The sequence below is a fragment of the Hippocampus bargibanti genome, linkage group LG17, assembly GCF_051943395.1.
Source record: "Hippocampus bargibanti isolate YZ-2025 linkage group LG17, ASM5194339v1, whole genome shotgun sequence".
Lineage (NCBI taxonomy): Eukaryota > Metazoa > Chordata > Actinopteri > Syngnathiformes > Syngnathidae > Hippocampus > Hippocampus bargibanti.
This window is the reverse complement of record NC_142750.1, coordinates 10,574,876-10,596,259: the sequence shown is the minus strand read 5'-3', so window position 1 is coordinate 10,596,259 and position 21,384 is coordinate 10,574,876. Positions and strand designations below refer to the sequence as shown.

The following is a 21,384-nucleotide window of genomic DNA, read 5'->3' as shown; positions in this document are numbered from 1 at the left end:
CAATTTGGAGTATGGCGTCATCGGTGCATACTCGAAAACACCCGTTGGTGCATTTAGTGGGTCGCTCGAGGCGGTGTCTTGAGGTATCCCGAATCAGGCGCTAACTAGTTCCAGGGTGGGCTGCGATTCCAATGTCTGACACAGAGCGCAAATTCTAAATGGCAAAATACAGTGGAACCTCCAAACTTAATATGCCAAACCCCCAAAGTAGTACAATTTGGCATTTAGACCTTAATCAACCACACATAACTTTAATATGCCACATGTAAGCTTAATATACTGTGGCACGCATTGCATTAATATGCCACATAAAACCGTATTATGCCAATATAGCAAGCATCAATATGCCATACATAACCTTAATATCTCACGTGTAACCTTAATATGCTAGCCTCCGTAAAGTGGGACTTCAAAACCTTCACACCTAACCTCAACATAACACATGTGCAGCTTTAAAAATGCCACAGATGTACTTCCGGTTTAAGTGAATGCTGGCACGTGTGACTGCTGCTGCTCACCCACAGAAAAAATCACTGCCATTCACAAATTTATTTGGGAATTGAAAATATGATGTAGAGCGCCATTCTCGAATTTGTTCGGGTTTTGTTTTTTCATGTTTGGCTTCAGATAAAGCACTGGACATGGCCTCTGGCAATGTTTTTTTTTCCATTCCTCAAGGAGGCAGCAATTATCTTTTCCCCATGTTTGTGCTTTGTTCCAGCTTCAGCTTTTGTTAAAGGGCTATATAAACCAATATGTTTGTACTGTATTGTATTTTGGACAGCCATCCTCATTTCAAGCTCATATAACTCCAGATCCATATAATTTAGGAAATAACTTTTTTTTCTGATGAAAGAAGAGAGTCCAAGTTTTTTTACACTGCATTGAATGTTTCTTTATATAGTTCTAAACCTCAATATTCTGTGGGTTCTGGAATTTGAGTGACAATGACAAAAACCCATTGCACTGCAGTGGACATGTTTTTGCACGTCTGGCATTGAATGACTTGACGGACAACCAAAATCAATTTTTTTGTTTCCTAACTGACATCAGAAAAACATTTTATAGCATCTAAAATGCACAAAACATGCAGTATGATATTTTTAGTCAAATGCAAAACACCAATAAAAATGACTTAGATTGTGCTGGAACTGCAAAAAAATTTATCCGGAAGTGGCCAGTTTCAGAAGGTCCCGCTCCCTTGTTAGTGGTGTCACGCCAAGACGTCTTGCCTTGCTCGAGAATCAAAACAATGGCTTCAGATTCGAAAAAGATTCTTTCTTGTTACTCATCCAGTTATGAATATGATTCAAATAGTTCTGAAGAGGAAAGAACACATGTTTGCAATCAATTAAAGAATTTATTCAGATCATCTTGATGCATCTGGAGAGAAATGTAGTGACAAACACTTCGTACTCACAGTACCCAAAAAAAAAGGCAGAAGATGGCCACAAAGCTCCGCGGAAATTGTCTCTTGGGAAGTTTTGTCAGCGAATGTCAAATACACTGTAGAAGTCTTGATGCAACACACAACAATTCACCATTGCGTTATTTATGTGTTTTCCTTCTTATTTCGCCATCAACACGGATCAACACGAAGTTGTCAGACCAAACAAAGTACCGCAAAATACATTGATGCCACGGAAGGACTGCTACAATGTGTCCTTTCTCGGTCAGGGGTCTTCCTTCCGTGACGTGACGTGAGGACTCGTCACCAACTCAAAAACAAGACTTCCGGAATATTCAGTGCGAGTCTTAAAACGTAAAATATAGCTATATGCGGTGGAATCTTTGTAAAATACGCTCAGTAGAAGTCATTTGAAGCAATTTTACAAATTATGGACACAACTTGTCCGGAGACGTCGGTTTTCCTTTAACACGCCACCCCTAAAAGTGATACTGCTTGGCATTCAACCCTTAATCAGCCATACCTAACCTCATTGCTCAACTCGCAAAAAGTAATACATACCACATTTTAATATGTCACATGAAACCTAAATAATTAAAACTTTAATATGCCAGGCCCTAAAAGTATCACTGTCTGAAATTGAAAGGATGCTTTTTTGAAAATCTTGCAACAAGCTGTTATTTTTCAAAACATCATCATGCCTTACGTCGTAAACTCCCGGGAATTTTAAAAAAGTTCTTAATCCGCAGAAATTGTGGCATTTGTCTACATGCATGTGGCAGGACTTGGTGACATGGCGTGTCTACATCTGGGCATACTCTCTGCTAACCTATGAGGGCATTACATCAAGTCTATTAGATAAACACAAAACACGTTGAAGCTTTTACAATACAATATTAAATTCGCTTCTTTCAAAAATGTCAATAGAGTCGTGAATGTTTTGTGATGGTGAATCAACTTCTGATTAACTTTTTAGGATGGCGGAGGCAGGCGACAGGTGTCGAATGGCGTCGCCAAGGTCGAGTGTCTGTCACCTGGCAACCGAGCGGTGTGTTGCAAACCCTTGAAAGGTGGTGCGACAATTGAATACGCCTTTGAGCGCTGTGGACATGTAGTTAGCTTTGCGTATTTTCATCCAGGCTATGTAGATAGCAATAATTGTGGCGTATAGATTCGCCCTGGATGGATTTCACCCAAGCCAAGCGATATATTCAATAGTGAACGGACGCCTTCATGGATCAATACCAAATCCATTCAATTCCACATCTGGATTATTAGTCCTGCTTTTTCTCGTTTTCCAGCAAGAGGGGGTACAAAAGATGAAGAACATCTGCTCAACTATGATGATTCCCAGCAGCAGTAGCCACGAAAATAATCTTTAAAATGGAAGAAAACAAGTGGCAGAGAAATGTGAAATTACGACAGACTTCAGCTGCTTGCACTTTTTATCCATTTTTGACAGAGTTAAAAAAATGTTGACTTGGAACAATCATTTTTTGTGAGGTTTTTCAGATCAGTGTTTTCTTCAAAGACATAGAATCGATGAAAATGTTTCTTTAGCCGTCATTTGTACTTCTTTGGAGGTATCAAACGTTTCAGTCCTCATCCGAAGAGCTTCGTCAACGAACTAAAATTGTGCTGGTAACTCTGGCCCTGTATATATCCCTAATGGACCGAGGTGGCCGTGCCATCTGCTCTGATAGGTCCCTGCTCTAAGGTTGGGGGAGCAGTGGACTACTGCATTCAAAGAAATACAGATGACAGCTCAAGAAACCTTTTCATCGATGGACCACTCTTGTTCGACTGAGAGCCTACACAGATTGAACATTGAATGAAACTAAAATTCTCCCTCTCAACACTAAATTTGAAACCTGAACTCTTGATCGAAGTTTAGGGCTGGTTTCAAGTGTTCCGCCAATAGTTAATATCTGTCACTCGCGTTGAAGTATGCATTATTTAATGATACATAAAAATGATGAAGCGAGCAATGAATTGACCAATCAAGAGGTGTCAACAAGCCTTGAACATAACCAACCATCTGACCTCATGTTTGATATGACATTTGAATCAGGACACCGTACACGACACCCGACAAATTGCCATTGTGTCACCATCTTGGCCCCTTCGGCGAGGGGCTGGCAGCCATTTCGCGTTTGATCCCTCGCAGATGTTGAATTGCGCTAGCAAACGAGCTGGCGTGCATGCCGGGCATCACAGAGTGCCAGATAGACCAAGTTTAACATGAAAAATACGTGTCGGACAGATGCCTTACCATCAAAATCCTTCCCAAAAAAAAAAAAAAAAAACGAATTCAGCACGGATGCCTTGAATGTAAACCGGGGCAGACTGACCTCGCACCTGCCAAAACTTTTTTGATGTGCTAAAGCTGAAAGAGTGCGAAATGGTGGAAAAATAGCAGAATCTGTGCATTCTGACGAAACAAGGAGGAGCACGTAGATACGAGCAGCTGAGCGAGTTAATTGGTTGACACACAGTACGGCAGGCCTGGAATACATGGGACTCAATTACCCTATTTTCCGGTGTATAAGGCGCACCCATAAGCCTTGATTTTCTTCAAAAAAATTACCCTGCGACTTATATGCAGGTGCGCCTTATACGTGAAGTAATATTGATCCACAACAAGTCTCACACAATACTGTCAGCAGCCTTTTCCCTGAAGAAGATTCCATTGTAGCGCCTTATAATGTGGTGTGCCTTATATTTGGAAAATATATTTATCTATTATATTATATTTTTTCATTCATTGAAGGTACGCCTGATAGTCCAGTGCACCTTATATATGGAAAAAGTTTGAAATACACCATTCATTGGGATTGCGCCTTATACTCAGGTGCGCCTTATACACCAGAAAATATGGTAAATGTATTCAAAAAAAACCAAATGTCCAAATAGGTACACGCACAGCAAGACGAGGTAAATTGAGCTCAGGTTTAAAACTGACATCTGAAGAACATACATGGCCCAGTTGCGAGAGACGAACGAGGCAAAAAAATGCCAAAAAGATGCCGTCGGGATGGCATTTTTTCACCATGTCGCCGCTCCCTCCTTGCTGCCCTTCTCAACATTGACCCTCTCCGCATTACTGCAGTTACGTTCGCTGAATACCAGCCAACACTTATTTTCACACATGACACTTTGACCAATAGGTCTCCTGCTTGACCCTCACCGTCTACACGTAGACGTTACACATGACAGCATACAACGCACCAAGATCGAAGAAGCCCTCCAGACGTCAAGCGTCACGGCTCAGGTTAAAGGAAACGAGAAACTCTTTTGCCTTTACGGAATGACCAGCAAAACTCCGAATGACCTAAAACAATCAAACACAGTAACACATTTTGGGTTAAGTCCATCTCTGTCTTTTGTTTAGGTTCAGTGCAGACATACTCGAGACAATGATTGTTGGTCAAAGTAAAATTTTTAACCAGTATTATATTGCACTTGACATTTTCACCCGATTTATCAGTATCACGCTGGGCCAACTCTTTTTCTAGTTTGTTTCTCTTATTTCAAGAAAACCTATGCTACTTCACTGCATTTCTTCAAATAATATGATTTATCATCCACCGCACTTTTTCTGGTATGTCTGTGCCATGATGGGCCATCTCCGGTTTTCAGACCAGAAACTGAAGTTGAAAGACTGATAGAAGACTAAGAAAGACATATATCACCTTTTGTGAAATATTGACAGATTTGACAAATGTATCGACTTGGACCAGAGTACCTAACTCATTTTTGCTGCGGACCACCTTGTAGTTACCGTTTCCCGGTCTGACTTGTGAAAGCATATCAATGTTGAACTACCTCCACAATACATATGTTATGAGCAACAAATAAATGCATAACTAGTTTTGACATCATAAGTCAAGAATAATATTTTCCTTTCGGCTTTTCCCTTCGGGGGTCGCCACAGCGAATTAGTGTCCTCCATCTAACCTGGTTTTGTGCATCCTCTTCCCGCACACCAGCTACCTTCCTTTCCTCTTTGACAACATCCATACCTCCTCTTAGGCTTTCCTTTTTGTCTCATGTCTGGCATTTCAAGGTACAGCATCCTTCTTCCGATATAGTCACTCTCTTTCTTCTGGACATGTCCAAACCTTCTCAGTCTGGCTTCACTTACTTTCTCTCCAAAACCTCTCATAAGGGTTGTCCAACCTTGTCCGTCCCAAAGAAAACCTCAACATAGTCATCTCTGCTATCGCTAGCTCTGCTTCCTGCCTTTTCTTCAGTATAAGTCAAGAATAATGTACTGTAAACATTGTAATGATTACAGAGTACAGTATATTACAATTTCACATTTCGGTTCAGACTTCAGCAAACATTATCAACATTGACATGCTTAAATTGCTTATGTGGGCCACGTGAAACAATGTGGCAGGCCAGATCTGGCCCATGGACCCAACTTTTGACACCTGTGACTTCGATCAGAATAGCACTAGTGCATTTCTTTTGGGCAACCATGCAGATACCGACCAGGAACCAAACTATGAAACTGAAGTTGATGACAGTCTCTCCTTTATGGATGAAAGTGCAAGCAATATGAATATCAAATATGATCCAAGTCCCAAATCATTATTTATGGCCCAATGACCAAATGTGAAGAAAATCACATTTTCTGTATCCAGAAGTGATAATCATTGCCATATAAATCACAGAGATATACATCCCTCTTGATTTTATTGTTGTCGTAAAAATCTTGAAATAATTCTCCTGCAAAATAACAAAAAAAAAAAAGGAGTTAGAACCCTCTCAGTCTCGGCTCAAAAATCACAGCACTGACATCATCAGCGACTGGTCCACATTAACACGACATTCATCACATTAGCATTGACGTAATCAAAAATCTGAGGTCGGAGTGCAAACACGCATAGACAATCACAAACACACATACACACACAAACACGCACACGCACACGCACACACACACACACACACACACACACACACACACACACACGCGCACACACATAAACAAAGAATGTGATCCACGCTACGGGCATTTTCCAAGAGCCACCCACATAACACACATAGCCCAGGGCACAAAAGGCCACAACACAAACAAACTCATTTGTAACCTGCCTTGACACACACACACACACACACACACACACACACGCACACACACACACACAAACGCACACACACAGACACACACACACACGCACACACACGTATCCCCTGCGTATTTATCTCTCTCTCCGGGAGAAGAATCATAATGTCAGGCAGTGTAGCACCTCGCGATCTATACGCGTCGTCATTCCGATATCTATTGAGGCCATTTAGCCGGAGTATTAGCCACGGTGGGGGCGCAGGTAAATGTCAAGAGTTGCGGTTCCGCTCGCTCTGCTGTTTCCACCATGTAATTAGACTCAAAGGTGATGGCGGGCCATCGGACAGCGGCGGTTCAGTTCAATTTAAACTACAAAACCAAAGTCTCCAATGTCCAGTCGATGACAGTATGATATCTTTTTTTTCTGACTCAAACATGCTTCAGGACACAGTTATGCTTCAAAGTGCAAGGGAAATAACACCATTTTTCAATGTTTTTATTTAACTCATTCACTCCCAGGCATGCAAAAATATGTCCACTTCAGTGCAAAGGTTTTCGTCATTTTAACTCAAATTCCAAGATCCACAAAATAATGAGTTTCAGGACTACATAAACATTCAATTCACCATAACAAACCTTATACTATGCTTTCATCAGAAAAAATAAGTTAATTCCTAAATTATATGGGTCTTGAGTAATATGAGCTTGAAATGAGGGCGGCTGTCCAAAATGCAATGCAATACATACATATTGGTTTATATCGCGCTTTAACAACAGTTGAAGCTATAACAGCGATAACATGTAAAACGGAAATACTGCCCCCTCATGAAGGGAAAACCATTGGCAGAGGTCTGACCAGCGCTTTATCGGCAGTCCCTGCAAGAAAAACTAAAACCTTAACAAATTCGCGATTGGCGCTTCATATCTATCCATCATCTGTCGCTTATCCGGGGTCGGGTCGCGGGGACAGCTGCTTCAGTAGGGAATCCCAGACTTCCCTCTCCCCAGCCACTTCTTCCAGCTCTTCTTGGCAGATCCTGAGGCGTTCCTAGGCCAGCTGGGAGACATAGTCTTTCCAGCGTCTCCTGGGTCTTCTGCCAGTGGGGCATGCCCGGAACACCTCACCAAGGACGCATCCAGGTGGCATCCTAATCAGATGCCACCTGCCACCTGATGCTCTCTATGTGGAGGAGAAGCGGCTCGAGTCTGAGCCCTTCCCGGACGACCGAGCTTCTCACATTCTTTAACTCATTCACTGCCTTTCCTGAATAAATTTGTGAATGAAGCAAGCTTCTTACTCTGTCAATAAGATTGCTGTGAAATTTTGCTTGGTGCCGAACTCCAAACGAATAAGTGTTAGCAACAAATCGATCGCTCCACTTGACCACTATAGCCAAAATTGCCTTGTTGCTATACTCAGAGGCACACACACTTTCCGTTGCGTACTTTGCGAGCCAAAGAAGAGCTGACTGCTTTATTTTTCTCGCTCTTGGAAAAAAAGTAGCCGCTGTCAAGATGACAAATGAGGGCAGAGCGCGCTCGCTCATGCTAGCTTGCGCGGCGGAATGATAGTGGGCGGCTGGCGCATTCCTCCTCCTTTCTTTCCTTCCTTCTCCCCCACCTCACCAGTTAGCAACAGGCTAATTTCACATGATGATGAGCAACATCAAATCAAGAATGGCAACATTTGACCCGTCTGAAGCCAATTATTTGCGTGAATGTCCAATTTAACCGGAATTATTCAACAATTCCATGATATTAAGTCTGTTCGAAGGCACAGTTTGGTGTTTGTATACATTTTGCTTTTGGCAGCTTTTTATTTGAGTACGTATCCTATGTTTGTGATAGTTATTAGTTTTTCTTTGTGCTGTTTCAAACTAAAAGTTGACACAGCTCAGTTAACACTGTAAAAACCACACAATCCAGCTTTCTGCTTTCCTTTTTGTCCTTGGCGCTCTCACTTTCTCGTCCCCTTTTGTTGCAGTTGAAGCTTTTGTTGGCTTTTGCTTACGGCGACAAAGTCCTGCAGGCATCTTTACAGATAAGAGTCGCAAAAGGCGAGCGGTGAAGGAGCTCTGCAAAGTTACTGCGCCGGATCAATTACAACGCAATTACAATGGGAGAGAAATACAAGTGGGGCCAAGGTTCTGTCGGCACAGATCCCCAAAGATAAGACGTTGAGGCATGGTCGGCAGGAGTGTCAACAAACTTTCCGTCGTCTCTGTCCGGGGCTGGCGGGGAAACGGCATCAGACGGGAAAGACAAGTTGGCGGGTGAGGATAATCTATTATCAGCAGTTTGGAAACATTCAAAAAAAGAAGGATAATCACTCGAAAACAGGAGATGAGCGATAATGGAGGTCGAGATACAGGTCTCACTTAGCATTTTGGTAATCCAGACTTGAAACCTAATTTCCCTTCGCTGTTCAATAAGAAGTTGAAACACTACCACTAATTTGTAACCCACACAGGGGCTCAAACCGTAATTCCTTCCGATGTAAAACAAAACAGTGAGCGGCATGCCAGCAAAGGTTTGCAAAATCCTCATCTTTGCTCAGAACCTGAATCGAGGCTCTGTCAAACAATGACTGACAGAAAAAGGAACACAAAACGACGTGCAATAAAAGTGTGGTTGTGACGGTGGCGGCGGCGGCAATGACTGCTGTCAGTTAGCAGCATACTAAAGAGTGTATGAAGGATTAGAGGGGATTAGTGATATCAGATCACTGGAGGGTTATCAACGGTCGAGGGAACATGGAGATGGGGCAGCCCCCATCCTCACCCCCATGCCTTCATCTCTCCACCTTTTCCGCGCCTTACCCACTCATGGACCAACTGCTGACGTCCTAATACGAACCCGCTTACTAACCTTTAAGCCACGTGATTTATGAATTTGGAGAAACTATTAACTCATTAACTGCCATTCATGAATTTATTTAATTGAAAATATGACGTAGAGCACCATGCCCGAATTTGTTCGGGTTTTGTATTTTCTTGTTTGGGTGTCGATAAAGCGCTGGCCATGGACCCTGGCAATGTATTTTCCTTCCACAAGGGGGTAACATTTCCCTTTTTCCCATGTTAGCTTCAGCTGTTGTTAAAACGTTATATAAATCAATATGTCTGTATTGCATCGTAATTTGGACAGTCAACCTCATTTCAAGCTCATATAACTCCAGACCGATATAATTTTGGAATTAACTGTTTTTTTTCTGATGAAAGAAGAGAGTTTTCAAGGTTCAAGGTCTTATGCTTCATTGTTGTCCTGAAACTCAATATTCTGTGGGTCCTGGAATTCGAGTGACAATGACAAAAACCCTGGCACTGGAGTGGACATTCTTTTGCATGTCTAGCAGTGAATGAGTTAAAGCATGTCACTTTTATTAGCGGCGTGAAGATGCGCCTCTTTCCCTCAACAATACCAATGTTAAAATGCAAGACAGCTCTTAATATTGCCGTGGATGCCGTTGGATGCAAAAACAGGACAGGTTTTCGCTAGCCCCTCCCCGCGCCTTCCCAATATAAAACCAATTTCGCCGCCATTGATCGCTTTTCATGCAATTAGATTTCCATTATTGGAAAAAAAGTTCATGACCGCTGCATGGGGGTCCTGGGAGGTAGCGACAGGGCTTGCTGCTGTGATTTGCACGTTTGAATCAAGACATTTGACCAACCCCAAATGCGAACGTTGCCCCAGCTGAATATCATTCCGCCAGCGTTACAAAGTGTCAAAGCGTCACAGGAAATACGCATTTTATATGCAATATTTGTTTTTCTGCAAAGTCAGCTAATTTTCTCCATTGCAGAATATCGAATGTTTTCTGAGCGGCCCCAGAGTGAGTTGGTCGCATGACACCTACAAACACTTCTAAACACAACCGTTTAAACGACTTCGGTAAAGCAGACATCGCTTATGTACGGTCTAAAAGCGCCTGCAAGCAGAACGACAGCGTCAATCAGCGAGCGACTCGAAGTTTTAAAGCGCTCTTTGATTTCCCCTCGCATTCTCCAAGCGACTACTTCATTATTCGGAGTATGCGGCGCGGGTGAAAGGGCAGCGAGTGGATTCAAGGCATAAAAGGGGAACACGGAATGCCATTACTGCCAAAGTAGGGAATAATTCTCGCCGCATTCCCAAAGGAAATCCAACGTACGGCCAAAGCCGGAAGATTTTGACAAATGCTTTCCTCAACGGCGGCAAAGGAGACAAATGTTACATTTAAAGAGAAATACTTAATTTCCGCTTTTGGTGACTCGCAGCAGATATCATTAATCAGCGAAGGGTGCGGGGTGATGGTATGGGGGGGGGGCGTCGGCAACGAAGTACGCTCAGTGAGCCCGCAAAGCACCGGATTATCGCCTCTATCCACTCAATCCATCAAGTGTGATTGGAGAAAGAAAAGGTTGAGGGGAAAAAATGAGTAATTACTCGAGCGGTGTTGGCTCGTCGAGGTGTTGCCAGAACAAGTTGAACTGCGTTTGTAACACGTGACTTGAATTGGTACCCCCACACCCTTTTGACACCCCCCACCTGCGCTTGAAAAAATATGACACAGGAGATTGCAGTGGCAAAGGTGACTCTAAAATTAAGGACTCAAAACTTGTCGTGCGAATGGAGGGTGGGTATTATTAATAGAGACCCCCCTGCCCCCTCACCCATTTAAAAATGTGAAAGTGGGGAGGGGGGGGGGTGATGCCATTCAAGTTGATGTATGATCCCCGGTGGCCAAGCTGGTTTGAAGCGTGGCGGGTGATTGGAAAGTGACGCCTCTTTAAACGGCGTAATGATCCGCAAAGGGCGTCACCGTGAGGAAAGATGGAGGGGGGGGTGTATGGGGGGGGGGAACTCATCCTGCTGCATCGCCACCCACCTTGGTGCTTGATTATCATGATTTTGCTGAAAGACCTCAGAATGACAAAGATGGTGGCTATAATTAAGAATCGGTGGTAAATTCCGATCACCGATTAATCGGCCAATTCATTTAAGGAAATATATCAAATAATCAGGATAAAAAAAAAGCCAAGGAACCCGTTCTAGTCCAAGTAAGGCCTTCTGCCAAATATAAAACTGACATATAATATACGAGAAAAAAAATGGGAAAGGGTTGTAAATTAAAATAAAGCTACTACACTTACCTCACTATTTTAATCATATCCACAGAAGAAGGTGGCAGAAAGTTTGTCGGGAATATAAACATTGTTATTTGTTCAATTTATTAAAAAGTTAGTCATTAGATGTGTACATACAGTAGATGTTTTGTTTACTTTCATGTACAGTATAAAGCAGGTGTCGGGAACCTATGGCTCGCGAGACATCTATGGATGTTTTGATGATTGCAGCTGGCTTGCTGATAAAACTAAATACATTTTCCCGCTTTTTCGCTGTTTTTGATTGGATGATACTGACCTGTGGCCGTTGATGTCAAAACAGGTAAACGCCCTTTTTAAATAAGCCTGCCATGTACAAAAATGACAGTATCGTACACTTGAGGATGAAGGGACGGAAGGATTGGCCTTTGTGGAGAGAAAGAGTTCTGCCGTGATTCGAATTTGCAATGAAACAATACCATGAATGAAACACTTGAATATCAGTGACCCTTTGACAAGCCCCATGCTAACGTTAGCATCAATTTACTTCTGTGAGATACAGCAGAAAGCAAGCGTGCAAGCTAATGAGTGTGTGCAGGCTAGCTCACAGTAGCTTCGCCTATGGACCTGGCAGGTTGACTTTCATTCCGATCGTTTGACTGGATTTGTTTTACAAATAATGACGAACGGAAAACTATTCATACTAATGGTGAGTATTATCACAAAGTTATTTTAAATAATATATTCTGACATTTTGTTGAAATCGCGTGTGTGCATGTTTGCGTGCGTGCCAATGTGTGTGTATGCGTGTGTGTGTGTGTGTGTGTGTGTGTGTGTGTGTGTGTGTGTGTCATTGAAAAACATTTCTAAATATTTTACTGTTATGGCTCTCTTAGTTAAAAAAAAAACTTCTCGAGCCCTGATATAAAGGTACAGCGTGGTTTTGTTTTGTTTTGTTTTTACCAAATTTATAGATTTATAGCCACCTAGAAAGTATGTGGGAAAATGGAGGGCAAAAAATATTCTTTGTTTGAGATGGGTTGCAATAAAAAAATCCAGGTAGTTTTGCAAGAGCAAAGGCAGAATATTCAAGACATCATACTTAACTCAGTCATTGCCATCCCCGAATTTATTTGGGATTAAAAAATATGATGTGGAGCAACATTCCCAAATTTGTTCAGGTTTCTGTTCTTCTTGCGGGGGTACCGATAAAGCGCTGGTTAGACCTCTGTCAATGTTTTTTCCCTTCCACGAGGGGGCAGCATTTGCTTTTTGTACTGCCACCCCTCCTTGCACATCATGTTATTCTAGACGGATATAACCCATGAATTAACTTGTTTTTTTCTGATGAAAGAAGAGAGTCTAAGGTTTCTAATACTTTATTAAATGTTTATGTCATCCTAAAACTCAATATTCTGTGGGTCCTGCAATTCGAGTGAAGATGACAAAAACCCTGGCACTGCAGTGGACACATTTTTGCACATCTGGCAGTGAATGAGTTAAGATGAGATGGAGGTCTGCCCAAGAATAATCAGCAATGGAGTCGGGGTGAATCCGACGTTATGCACTTCCATCATAGGAAGGAATTTCGACTACTGTGCTTTAACGTTTAGCCCACCCCTGGCCAAACATCGACAACGATCGGCTAACGAGGCAAAAGCCTAAAGAAAATGGACGGCGACTAGATTTCTGAAGTAGTCTCGATATGGATTGCGGCGCTACTCTGAGGTACGTCTGTCTTGGGAAAAGAAAGAGGCGCGCTATTTGATATTTGGGCTGTTAAATCAAAGGAGAGGGGTTGCCGAGGGGCCACCGCCATGTCGGTGACACGTTGGAGTACGGCGGCGGCAGCGTTGGCGTCGAGAGAGGGCTTCCGGCAAGGAGAGCGAGACAATTAGATAGCGGCTGGCTGGCCGGCTCGTTCGCTCGATCTCGCTTTCTTCTCGCTGGCGTTTAAAATCAATTCATTCAGCGGATTGCTGACACAGCCTGGCCCGGAGAGCCCAGGATTTATGGCTCCCTCTAATGGGCATGCTCCAAAGCAAAGTCCTGCCGTCAGCATTTTCCCGCCAGCGCCGCCAGCCAGCGGGTGACCCATCGTCCGATTCGCTCCTTTGCCTCGCTCGCCGGCAGCTCTTAAAGGTGCAGGCGCATGCTTGCACCTGCTGAGCGGCTCGCAAACACACAACAAGACTTCTAAAATGAAAGCCTTCATCAAACTTTGTGTGAAAGAATTATTCACTCTTTGACGTCAATCAACTATTGAGTTTTTTTTTTTCTAAATTGGGAGTAACCAGACCGAATCTTCAAGTCAAAGTCTTGCAAATTATCCCATTTTGGGAATATTAAAATAATCTCATCTTGAACAATATCAGGAAATGAGGCCAACAATGTTAACTAATTCACTGCCAGACATGTGCAAAATGTGTCCACTCCAATGCCAGGGTATTTGTCATTTTCACTCATATACACATAAACATTCAATACAGCGTTAGAAACGTCTGACTCCTTTCTTTCATCAGAAAGAAATAGTTAATTCCTGAACAATATGGGTCTGGAGTTATCAGAGCTTGAAATGAGGGTGGTTGTCCAAAATCCAATGCAATTCATACATACTGGTTTATATGGGGCTTTAACAACAGCTGAAGCTGGAACAAAGCGCTAACATGGAGAAAAAGTGAAATTCTGCCCCTTGTGGGAAAGAAAAAAACATTGCCAGACGCCATTGCCAGAGGCCGTGGCCAGCGCTTTATGGGCACCCAAACAAATTCGGGAATGGTCCTCTACGTCATGCTTTTCAATTGCAGAATAAATTTGTGAATGGCAGTGAATGAGTAAAAATGTATACTCTCTTGTGTCATTTTGGGTATATGGCTGCTTGTAACTTTCTTTCTGTCGCCTCACGAAGGACATGTCCAACAAATGACACTTTGCCAAGAAAAACTGGACGTGACAACTAGATTTGCAAGACAAAATCTCATACTATGTTTTTACAAAGTGTTTTAGTGCAAGTTCTCAAACTTAACTGGAAATGCTTCGGTCATACTTTTTCTTTGCGAAGCGTCATTGAGGATTAACGTGACGACTTGCAATGAGTGGCCAGAAAGAAAATGTTTCTATTGATTTCAATTTGATGGATGGGTTATTTGGAACATGTTGACATTCTGACTTCAAGTGCTGTTCTGACTAAAACATATTACCATACTCTATTTGAAATTAGGGCTTATTAGTTTGCATCACGCTCAGTAGGGGGTGTTGAATCCCTTCACCGAGACAGAAAAAAAAATGGGTGGTTCAACACCCCAAAATGTCTAATGGCCGTGAGACCAAAAATTCATCTACAATTATCTCCAAAATCCAGCTACGATTGTCAAATCCTCATAGATGAAAACCGACTCTCAATTCTAAATCCTTAAGTGAGCAAAATCCAGTTACATGTAGGAAATTCGATGAAATTGCACACACACACACAGTTTTGTAAATCAAATTCCAAGCACAATGTTAGATTTTTTTTTCACCAGGCAAAACAAAATGAAGTCCCAAATTATGTGAGCGACTGACTGAGAAGGTTGGGGGAAGGGGCATAGTTTTCTATCTGTCGTAGAAGTCCTTACCCTGAAATACAGTAAAGTCTCGTGATATCGATATTCTCGGGAGTCAGAAAAAATATCGATATAACCGGACTATCGATATATCCGATCCTGCGGCATGTAAATTTTCTCCTTGCGTTCATAGAAATAGTATCATAATAAGCTGTACTATCGATATAACCGATATCGAAATACGAGACTTTACTGTATTGCGCTTATTCATCAAATGACCCTCGCACTCGAACTGGCAAGACAAATCTTCTTACAATTTGAGATCCACTCAAGTCTTGGCTCATCAACTCTTGAGCTTTAAAAATAATGTGAAACTCTTCCTCAAAACATCTAAGTGAGTCTGCACCCCCCCCCCCCTCCCTAAGCAACACACGCTGGAGGTTAGTCATTATGGAGGCAGGGTGGCGATGGTGGCAATCACAGATAATTAGACTGTTTTCAAATGGTCGTCGTGACCCGCTCCCTCAGAGAAGGCAAGGAAATGGCGGCGGGCCCATTGGACCTCGTCGCCAACTGCTCAACGGCACCGCCGGGCGGCGGCGACGGAGGATCCGTGGCGGCAAAGTGGCGGTCGTGGGCACAAGCCGCACATTAGCGACAATATGGCCACACGTGAGGTGGATGGAGGAGGTGGTGGGGTGCAGCCATTATGAGAGCGCGGGCACCGGAGTGCGATGCCGTTTTGCAAACTGGTGCTGCTGCAGCAAAATACCACAGCGACGTGAGAACGCAAACTGTTTGTGTTTCATTGAATATTTGCACAAACGGTGTTTCCCCAAAATGAAGCATCAATCGCAATTTTAATCACTGGTCAAAATCGAATATTGGTCAAGGACCACTTCAACATTTTGAATGCATCACTAAACTACAATTTTTGATTCTCAAAGACTCAAATGCAGTCGTAAATGTGAATTAAGTCCACTCGCAAATTCAGATTTTACCGTGATTCGAGTTACGAATAACGTACGGACATTTTGCGGGTATATTTGGATTTTGTATTGTGCGCCTTTTTCCGGCAGAGCTCGCTTGCGATTGGCTGCGTACTGTGCTCCACGCATACGCACGCAGACAGACAGATTCGAGGTTTCAGGTTGGATGTTTATGCAACGGACACCAATGCTGACCAATCAGCGACCGGCTGCGCTGAAGTGTTGCCAACGAGTTGAGGCCCCGATCCACCAAGCTCGCTTCCGGTTGGCTGCGTAGTTTATGTGGGTGGGGAGGAAATCCCTCTTACCAGTTGACGCTCTGAGGAGGAGGTGCCGAGTTCGCGTACAATTGGCTGTGTAGAGTATGTGAGCGGGGAGGAAATGCCTCTTCCAAGTTGACGCTCCAGGAGGACGCGATGCATAATAAAATGTATGGCTGCTGGCACGTAATTACTGAATTACGTGCCAGCAGCTTCACTAATGGCTGACTGAAGACCCAAGGATATGTACGGGATATGATATACACGATGTCGTACTACAGTAGGTGTCAATTTATTTTACGACTGTTACAGCGTCTTTGTTTTCTACTTCCCCGTTCAGCGTTTCACTTAAAAATACATTCCATACAAAATATAGCACTGAAGCAACTTACAAACAAATTCACCTCACGAATGACCGCTCAGAGCGTATCTCGTTCGTAAGGCGGGGAGTGTCTGTAAATCTAATATCCAATCACAATTTTTTGGATTTATCACCACAAAAAAAAAAAAAAAAAAAACTCCCTATTTTTGACTCACCCTGAAAATACACACAAGTTCCATTTTAGATTGCCACACTGAAATCCTGTTACAAATTTGAAATATCTCATCAACCAAAGTCCACTGTTCATTCACCCTGGACTAAAATCCAATCCTAAATTTTGAGCCACCAAAATGCATTCACAATTCCAGATGGTATAACAAATGCGCTCAAAAAACATGGATTACACAGACACAAATCAAAAAACAATTTTTCATTTATCATCAACCAAAATCCCCTCTGATCAAAATCAGCATGTGCAAATAATCACCAGCTTATTTCACAATGGCATTAGTGAGGGGGTCATACCTGCCCAGCTGGGGGTCTCCATGTACAGGTAAAAATGGTCAGTCTGAAGGTTGCGTCGCTGGACTCTCTGCTGGTGCTTTGACCTCACGATGGAATGAAGAAGCCTGGATATCGCAAGAAGACAACACGAGTTTAGTTTCTTTTACATGAGCAGTTGAGTTTACCATCTTAGCAAAGATGAAGCAGAAGTAGTTCGCAGATCAATTTTGCTGTTTCTGAAACAAATGACAACTGTTATTTATGATTTATGCAAAAAAAATCGTATTTTTTGTTTTGGTTGTTGACTTGCTTTGAAACCCTTTTTTGGTTGATGTACAGTTTCAATGAGGCAGAAAATGAAATTTAGGTATAGTATCTCCTTATCACATTTCATCCTTGATTCCAGCCATTTTAATTTAATTGATTGGCCATGATTTGGAAAGGTACACACCCGATTATTTTTTTTTTCTCATGACCAAAAATCCACCATTTTTTTTGTCACAAGCTAAATCTAATTAAATGCATTGATTAATCAACAGTCAAAATTTCTGATGAATCCACAAACATATATTCGATTAAAAAAAAATCAAGCCACATTTTCTTTAACCCATTCACTGCCATACGATGTGCAAAAATGTGTCCACTCCAGTGTTTCGTCATTTTCACTCAAATTGCAGGATCCACAGAATATTGAGTTTTAGGACTACATAAACATTCAATGGAGCGTAAGAAAAATTAGACTGTCTTCTTTCATCAGAAAAAGTTTGTCGATTTTATTTAGTAATGAGTTATCTGCGATGGAAATGGGGCCTGCTGTACAAAAGGCAAATGCTGCCCCCTCAAGGGAGGGCAAAACATTGCCAGAGGTCTGACCAGAACTTGATTCACAGCCATCCAACATTAAACAAAACAACACATTCGGGAATAGCGCTTCACATCATGCTTTTCAATTCACAAATAAATTCTGGAATGGCAGTGAATTAGCTAATATTCGCTGACCAAAATTAACACAAATTAAAATCCAGTTCACAGTCACGTTTGTAGATTACAGTAATTACCAAATCAATGACCAGAACCCCCCTCTGGCAAAAAAAAAAAAAACTATATATATATATACAGTAAAGTCTCGTTATATCGGTATTCAAGGGAGTCCGAAAAAATATCGATATAACCGGGACTATCGATATATCCGACCCTGTTTGCATGTAATTTTCTCCGTGCGTGCATAGAAATAGTAGCGATATAACCGGGACTATCCATATATCCGATATCGATATCAAGTGCATTCAAATGCAGACTGCCGGTGGTGTTTTTTTTCTGCTGACACGCGGGTTTTGGCGGTCCGCAGCCTGGCTTCGGCCCAGAAGTCTGTCTGCTGAACCGCGGTTAAGAGAGCGAGCGAACATTGATTTTTCATCATGAAACTCTCCGCGAGACACACATACACAAGCACTCATCCGGACAAAAACCGCCCTGCGTGCACCAAACTAATTTGTCATTTATCAAAAGTAATTAAAAGCAATTTCTTTCCCTCTGCTTGATCGAGGATTGACTAATTGTCGAGCGAGGGGGATAAATAAAAAAGACCCGAGATGAATTTTGCAGGAGGAGCAGCTAACCGATGTAAAGAGGAGGGGCCCGACATCTGCCTCGACACGATTAGCAAACACGTGCACGTATGCTGTCGACCCAAAGGCGCTAAATAATATATTAGCGCTAGCATATTGACCGGCTCGCTTAAAAGGCTGCGTCAACACCGAAGTCGGGACGTGAACAGATGCTGCGGACGCGCACTAAAAAGCCAGATCGCTGCGCTTAAATACCAACAAAGCCACCTGGGAGCGAGCGAAGGAAAGTTAGCATCTGATGAAAGCCGGCGGAATAGTAGCGACGCGGCCGCTAACAACCTCCGGAAGGCCCCGTTGGCTTCCGTGAGCTGGCAATGAAAATGTCAGGATTGATTCCGAGCCAGCGAGGTTGAGCCGCACATGGTTTTCCTTTTCTTCATTTGATTCCATTTTATCGTTAGCAGACGGCGAAAAAGGGGCAATGATGGTGCCAAGCATTTTTCTGACAAGAACGAAGATTGCACTTCGTGATTTCAAACGCAACATTTGCAAAATGTAATCAAAATCAAGTGATGAGTTTTGCATTTATAATAATCGACATCCAGAATTTCCTGAGGTTGCATTGAAGTGATAAAGAAAATCTCCATCATTCAGTTTTGTCACAAGCCATTTTAGCAGCTAATAAATTACAGCAAGTGAAGAGGAATGGATGGTTTTTGGTGCACTGCTTCCCAAGGACGAATGGCTTAACCTTTGATCAAAATCAGCAAACAGCAAATGTCATGCACTTCCTTTGCTCAAAAACGTCCTTGAAAGAAAAATAAACGGCCTGAGGATGAACGGATTAACTTTTGATCAAGATCAGCTAACAAGACATTTCATTGACATGCCTCGAAAACTTTTTCGGTCAGCCATGTTAAAATTATCAGATTTTTTTTTGTATGCCAGACCTGAAAAACATCCAGAAATTGAAAAAAATCAGAAGAAAAGTTTATGTGTAACTTTTGTGAACAATCCATGGATGGACGCATTTGTCAGAAGCACTTTGATCAATATTCCTTCAAAATATTTTTTTCAAACGACGTCCTTGTTCCAACATTTTTCAATGATTGAAAACCATAACGTGATTTCCAAGATTGGTTTCGAAACACATTCGACATGCTTGAATGCGAAAAATTCATCCTCCCGTTCATTATTTTAACAGTCGTCATTTTTGGCCGCCTTCTCTCTCCAAAGTTCTGATTTATAACGAGCGGCAACGGTGGGCCAACTGGGATTTATCGTAATGTTTGCACCAGGTAGCCCGCCGCCGTATTTCAGCCTTTCGCTGACACGCCATTAAAACGCGGCGCTGATTAAACAACCACGGTGTGCTCGGCCAACAAACTGACAGTATGCGTATGCGTGTGCGTGTGTAGGAGGTTGTGGGGGGAACTTTGGAACGGGAGGGTGAGGTCATTGGGCACATACAATTTATATTTTTCACGATCCAATCAATTTGCTGAATTTCGGCCCAGGGTTAACCCAAGCAAAGCAACACATCTCTCTGCGACGCCATCGCTTTTCTCCGATTGGCAGCGACAATGTCAACGGCAAATGATCCGGGGTTAACTGGGTATTTATTAACCCATCCACTGGCATTCCCAAATGTCTTCGGGAATTGAAAATATGACGTGGAGCGCCATACCCAAATTTTTTTTTTTCTTGCGGGGGTGCCGATAAAGCACTGGTCAGACCTCTGGCAATGTATTTCCCTCCCACGAGAAGGCAGCATTTGCCTTTTGTACATCCTCCCCCATTTCAAGCTCAGATAACTCCAGACCTATATAACTTAGGACTAAACTTTTTTTTTCTTGATGAAAGAACAAAGTATAAGGTTTCTTACAGTGCATTGAATGTTTATGTAGTGCTAAAACTCAATATTCTGTGGTTCCTGGAATTTGAGTGAATATGACAAAAACCCTGGCACTGGAGTGGACACATTTTTGCACATGTCTGACAGTGAATGAGTTAAAGGCATAAGCTATTTTTTGAAGATGATGTCATCTTTCAAACATATGATCAACCTGCCTAATTTATAGTTTGACATAATCCATCTCGTGAATTTAGGTACTCAACTACTGGACAGTATTTACCTACCCAATCGATTCAAAATGAGGAGAGGGGCATTATTGGTATTGTAGTCCTCAAATGGCAACGTGACGGATACTTGAAAGACTTATACCAGTGTCTGAAACTCGTGACAAAAAGTTAGCTGACAACAGGGCAGACAACTCTGAAAAGTTGCCTGCCCGGCCATAAAGTGCCTGCCCCATTTTTCACAACTTGAAACACGATAAGACAACTAATCGTAAAAAAAAATTGTTACAATGTTTTAAGGATTTGTTTTTAAGGATGTCCCTACCACAAATGCTCCCGTGCGTAATTTATCGTAAATGTCCATTGCTGGTGATTTTGCTCCAATTGTCGTTTGTCCATACACTGTTCGTCATGTTGCACAACGCAATCTTTGCGTTGCGTCATCTGCTACAAGCCACATTAACTCCTCTTTCCACGTTGCTTTTAATGTACGTTCAATTTCTAAGCGCCTTTCAAAACTCTAAGGTACACTTTACAGTCACGGGATAATG

At 42.4% G+C, this 21,384-nt stretch overlaps 1 protein-coding gene across 6 annotated transcripts in view; it reads right to left on the bottom strand.

The window, feature by feature from the left end:
- The window catches only part of LOC148885693 (RNA binding protein fox-1 homolog 3-like), a 326,703-nt gene that overhangs the window by 161,985 nt on the left and 143,334 nt on the right, over positions 1-21,384 (bottom strand). For all 6 annotated transcript variants that reach the window (XM_089018729.1, XM_089018732.1, XM_089018728.1 and 3 more), the window contains one exon: positions 17,208-17,311. In XM_089018729.1, the coding sequence (XP_088874855.1) occupies positions 17,208-17,229 (22 nt within the window). In that variant the 5' untranslated portion in view covers positions 17,230-17,311. The remainder of the gene's footprint in view (positions 1-17,207; positions 17,312-21,384) is intronic.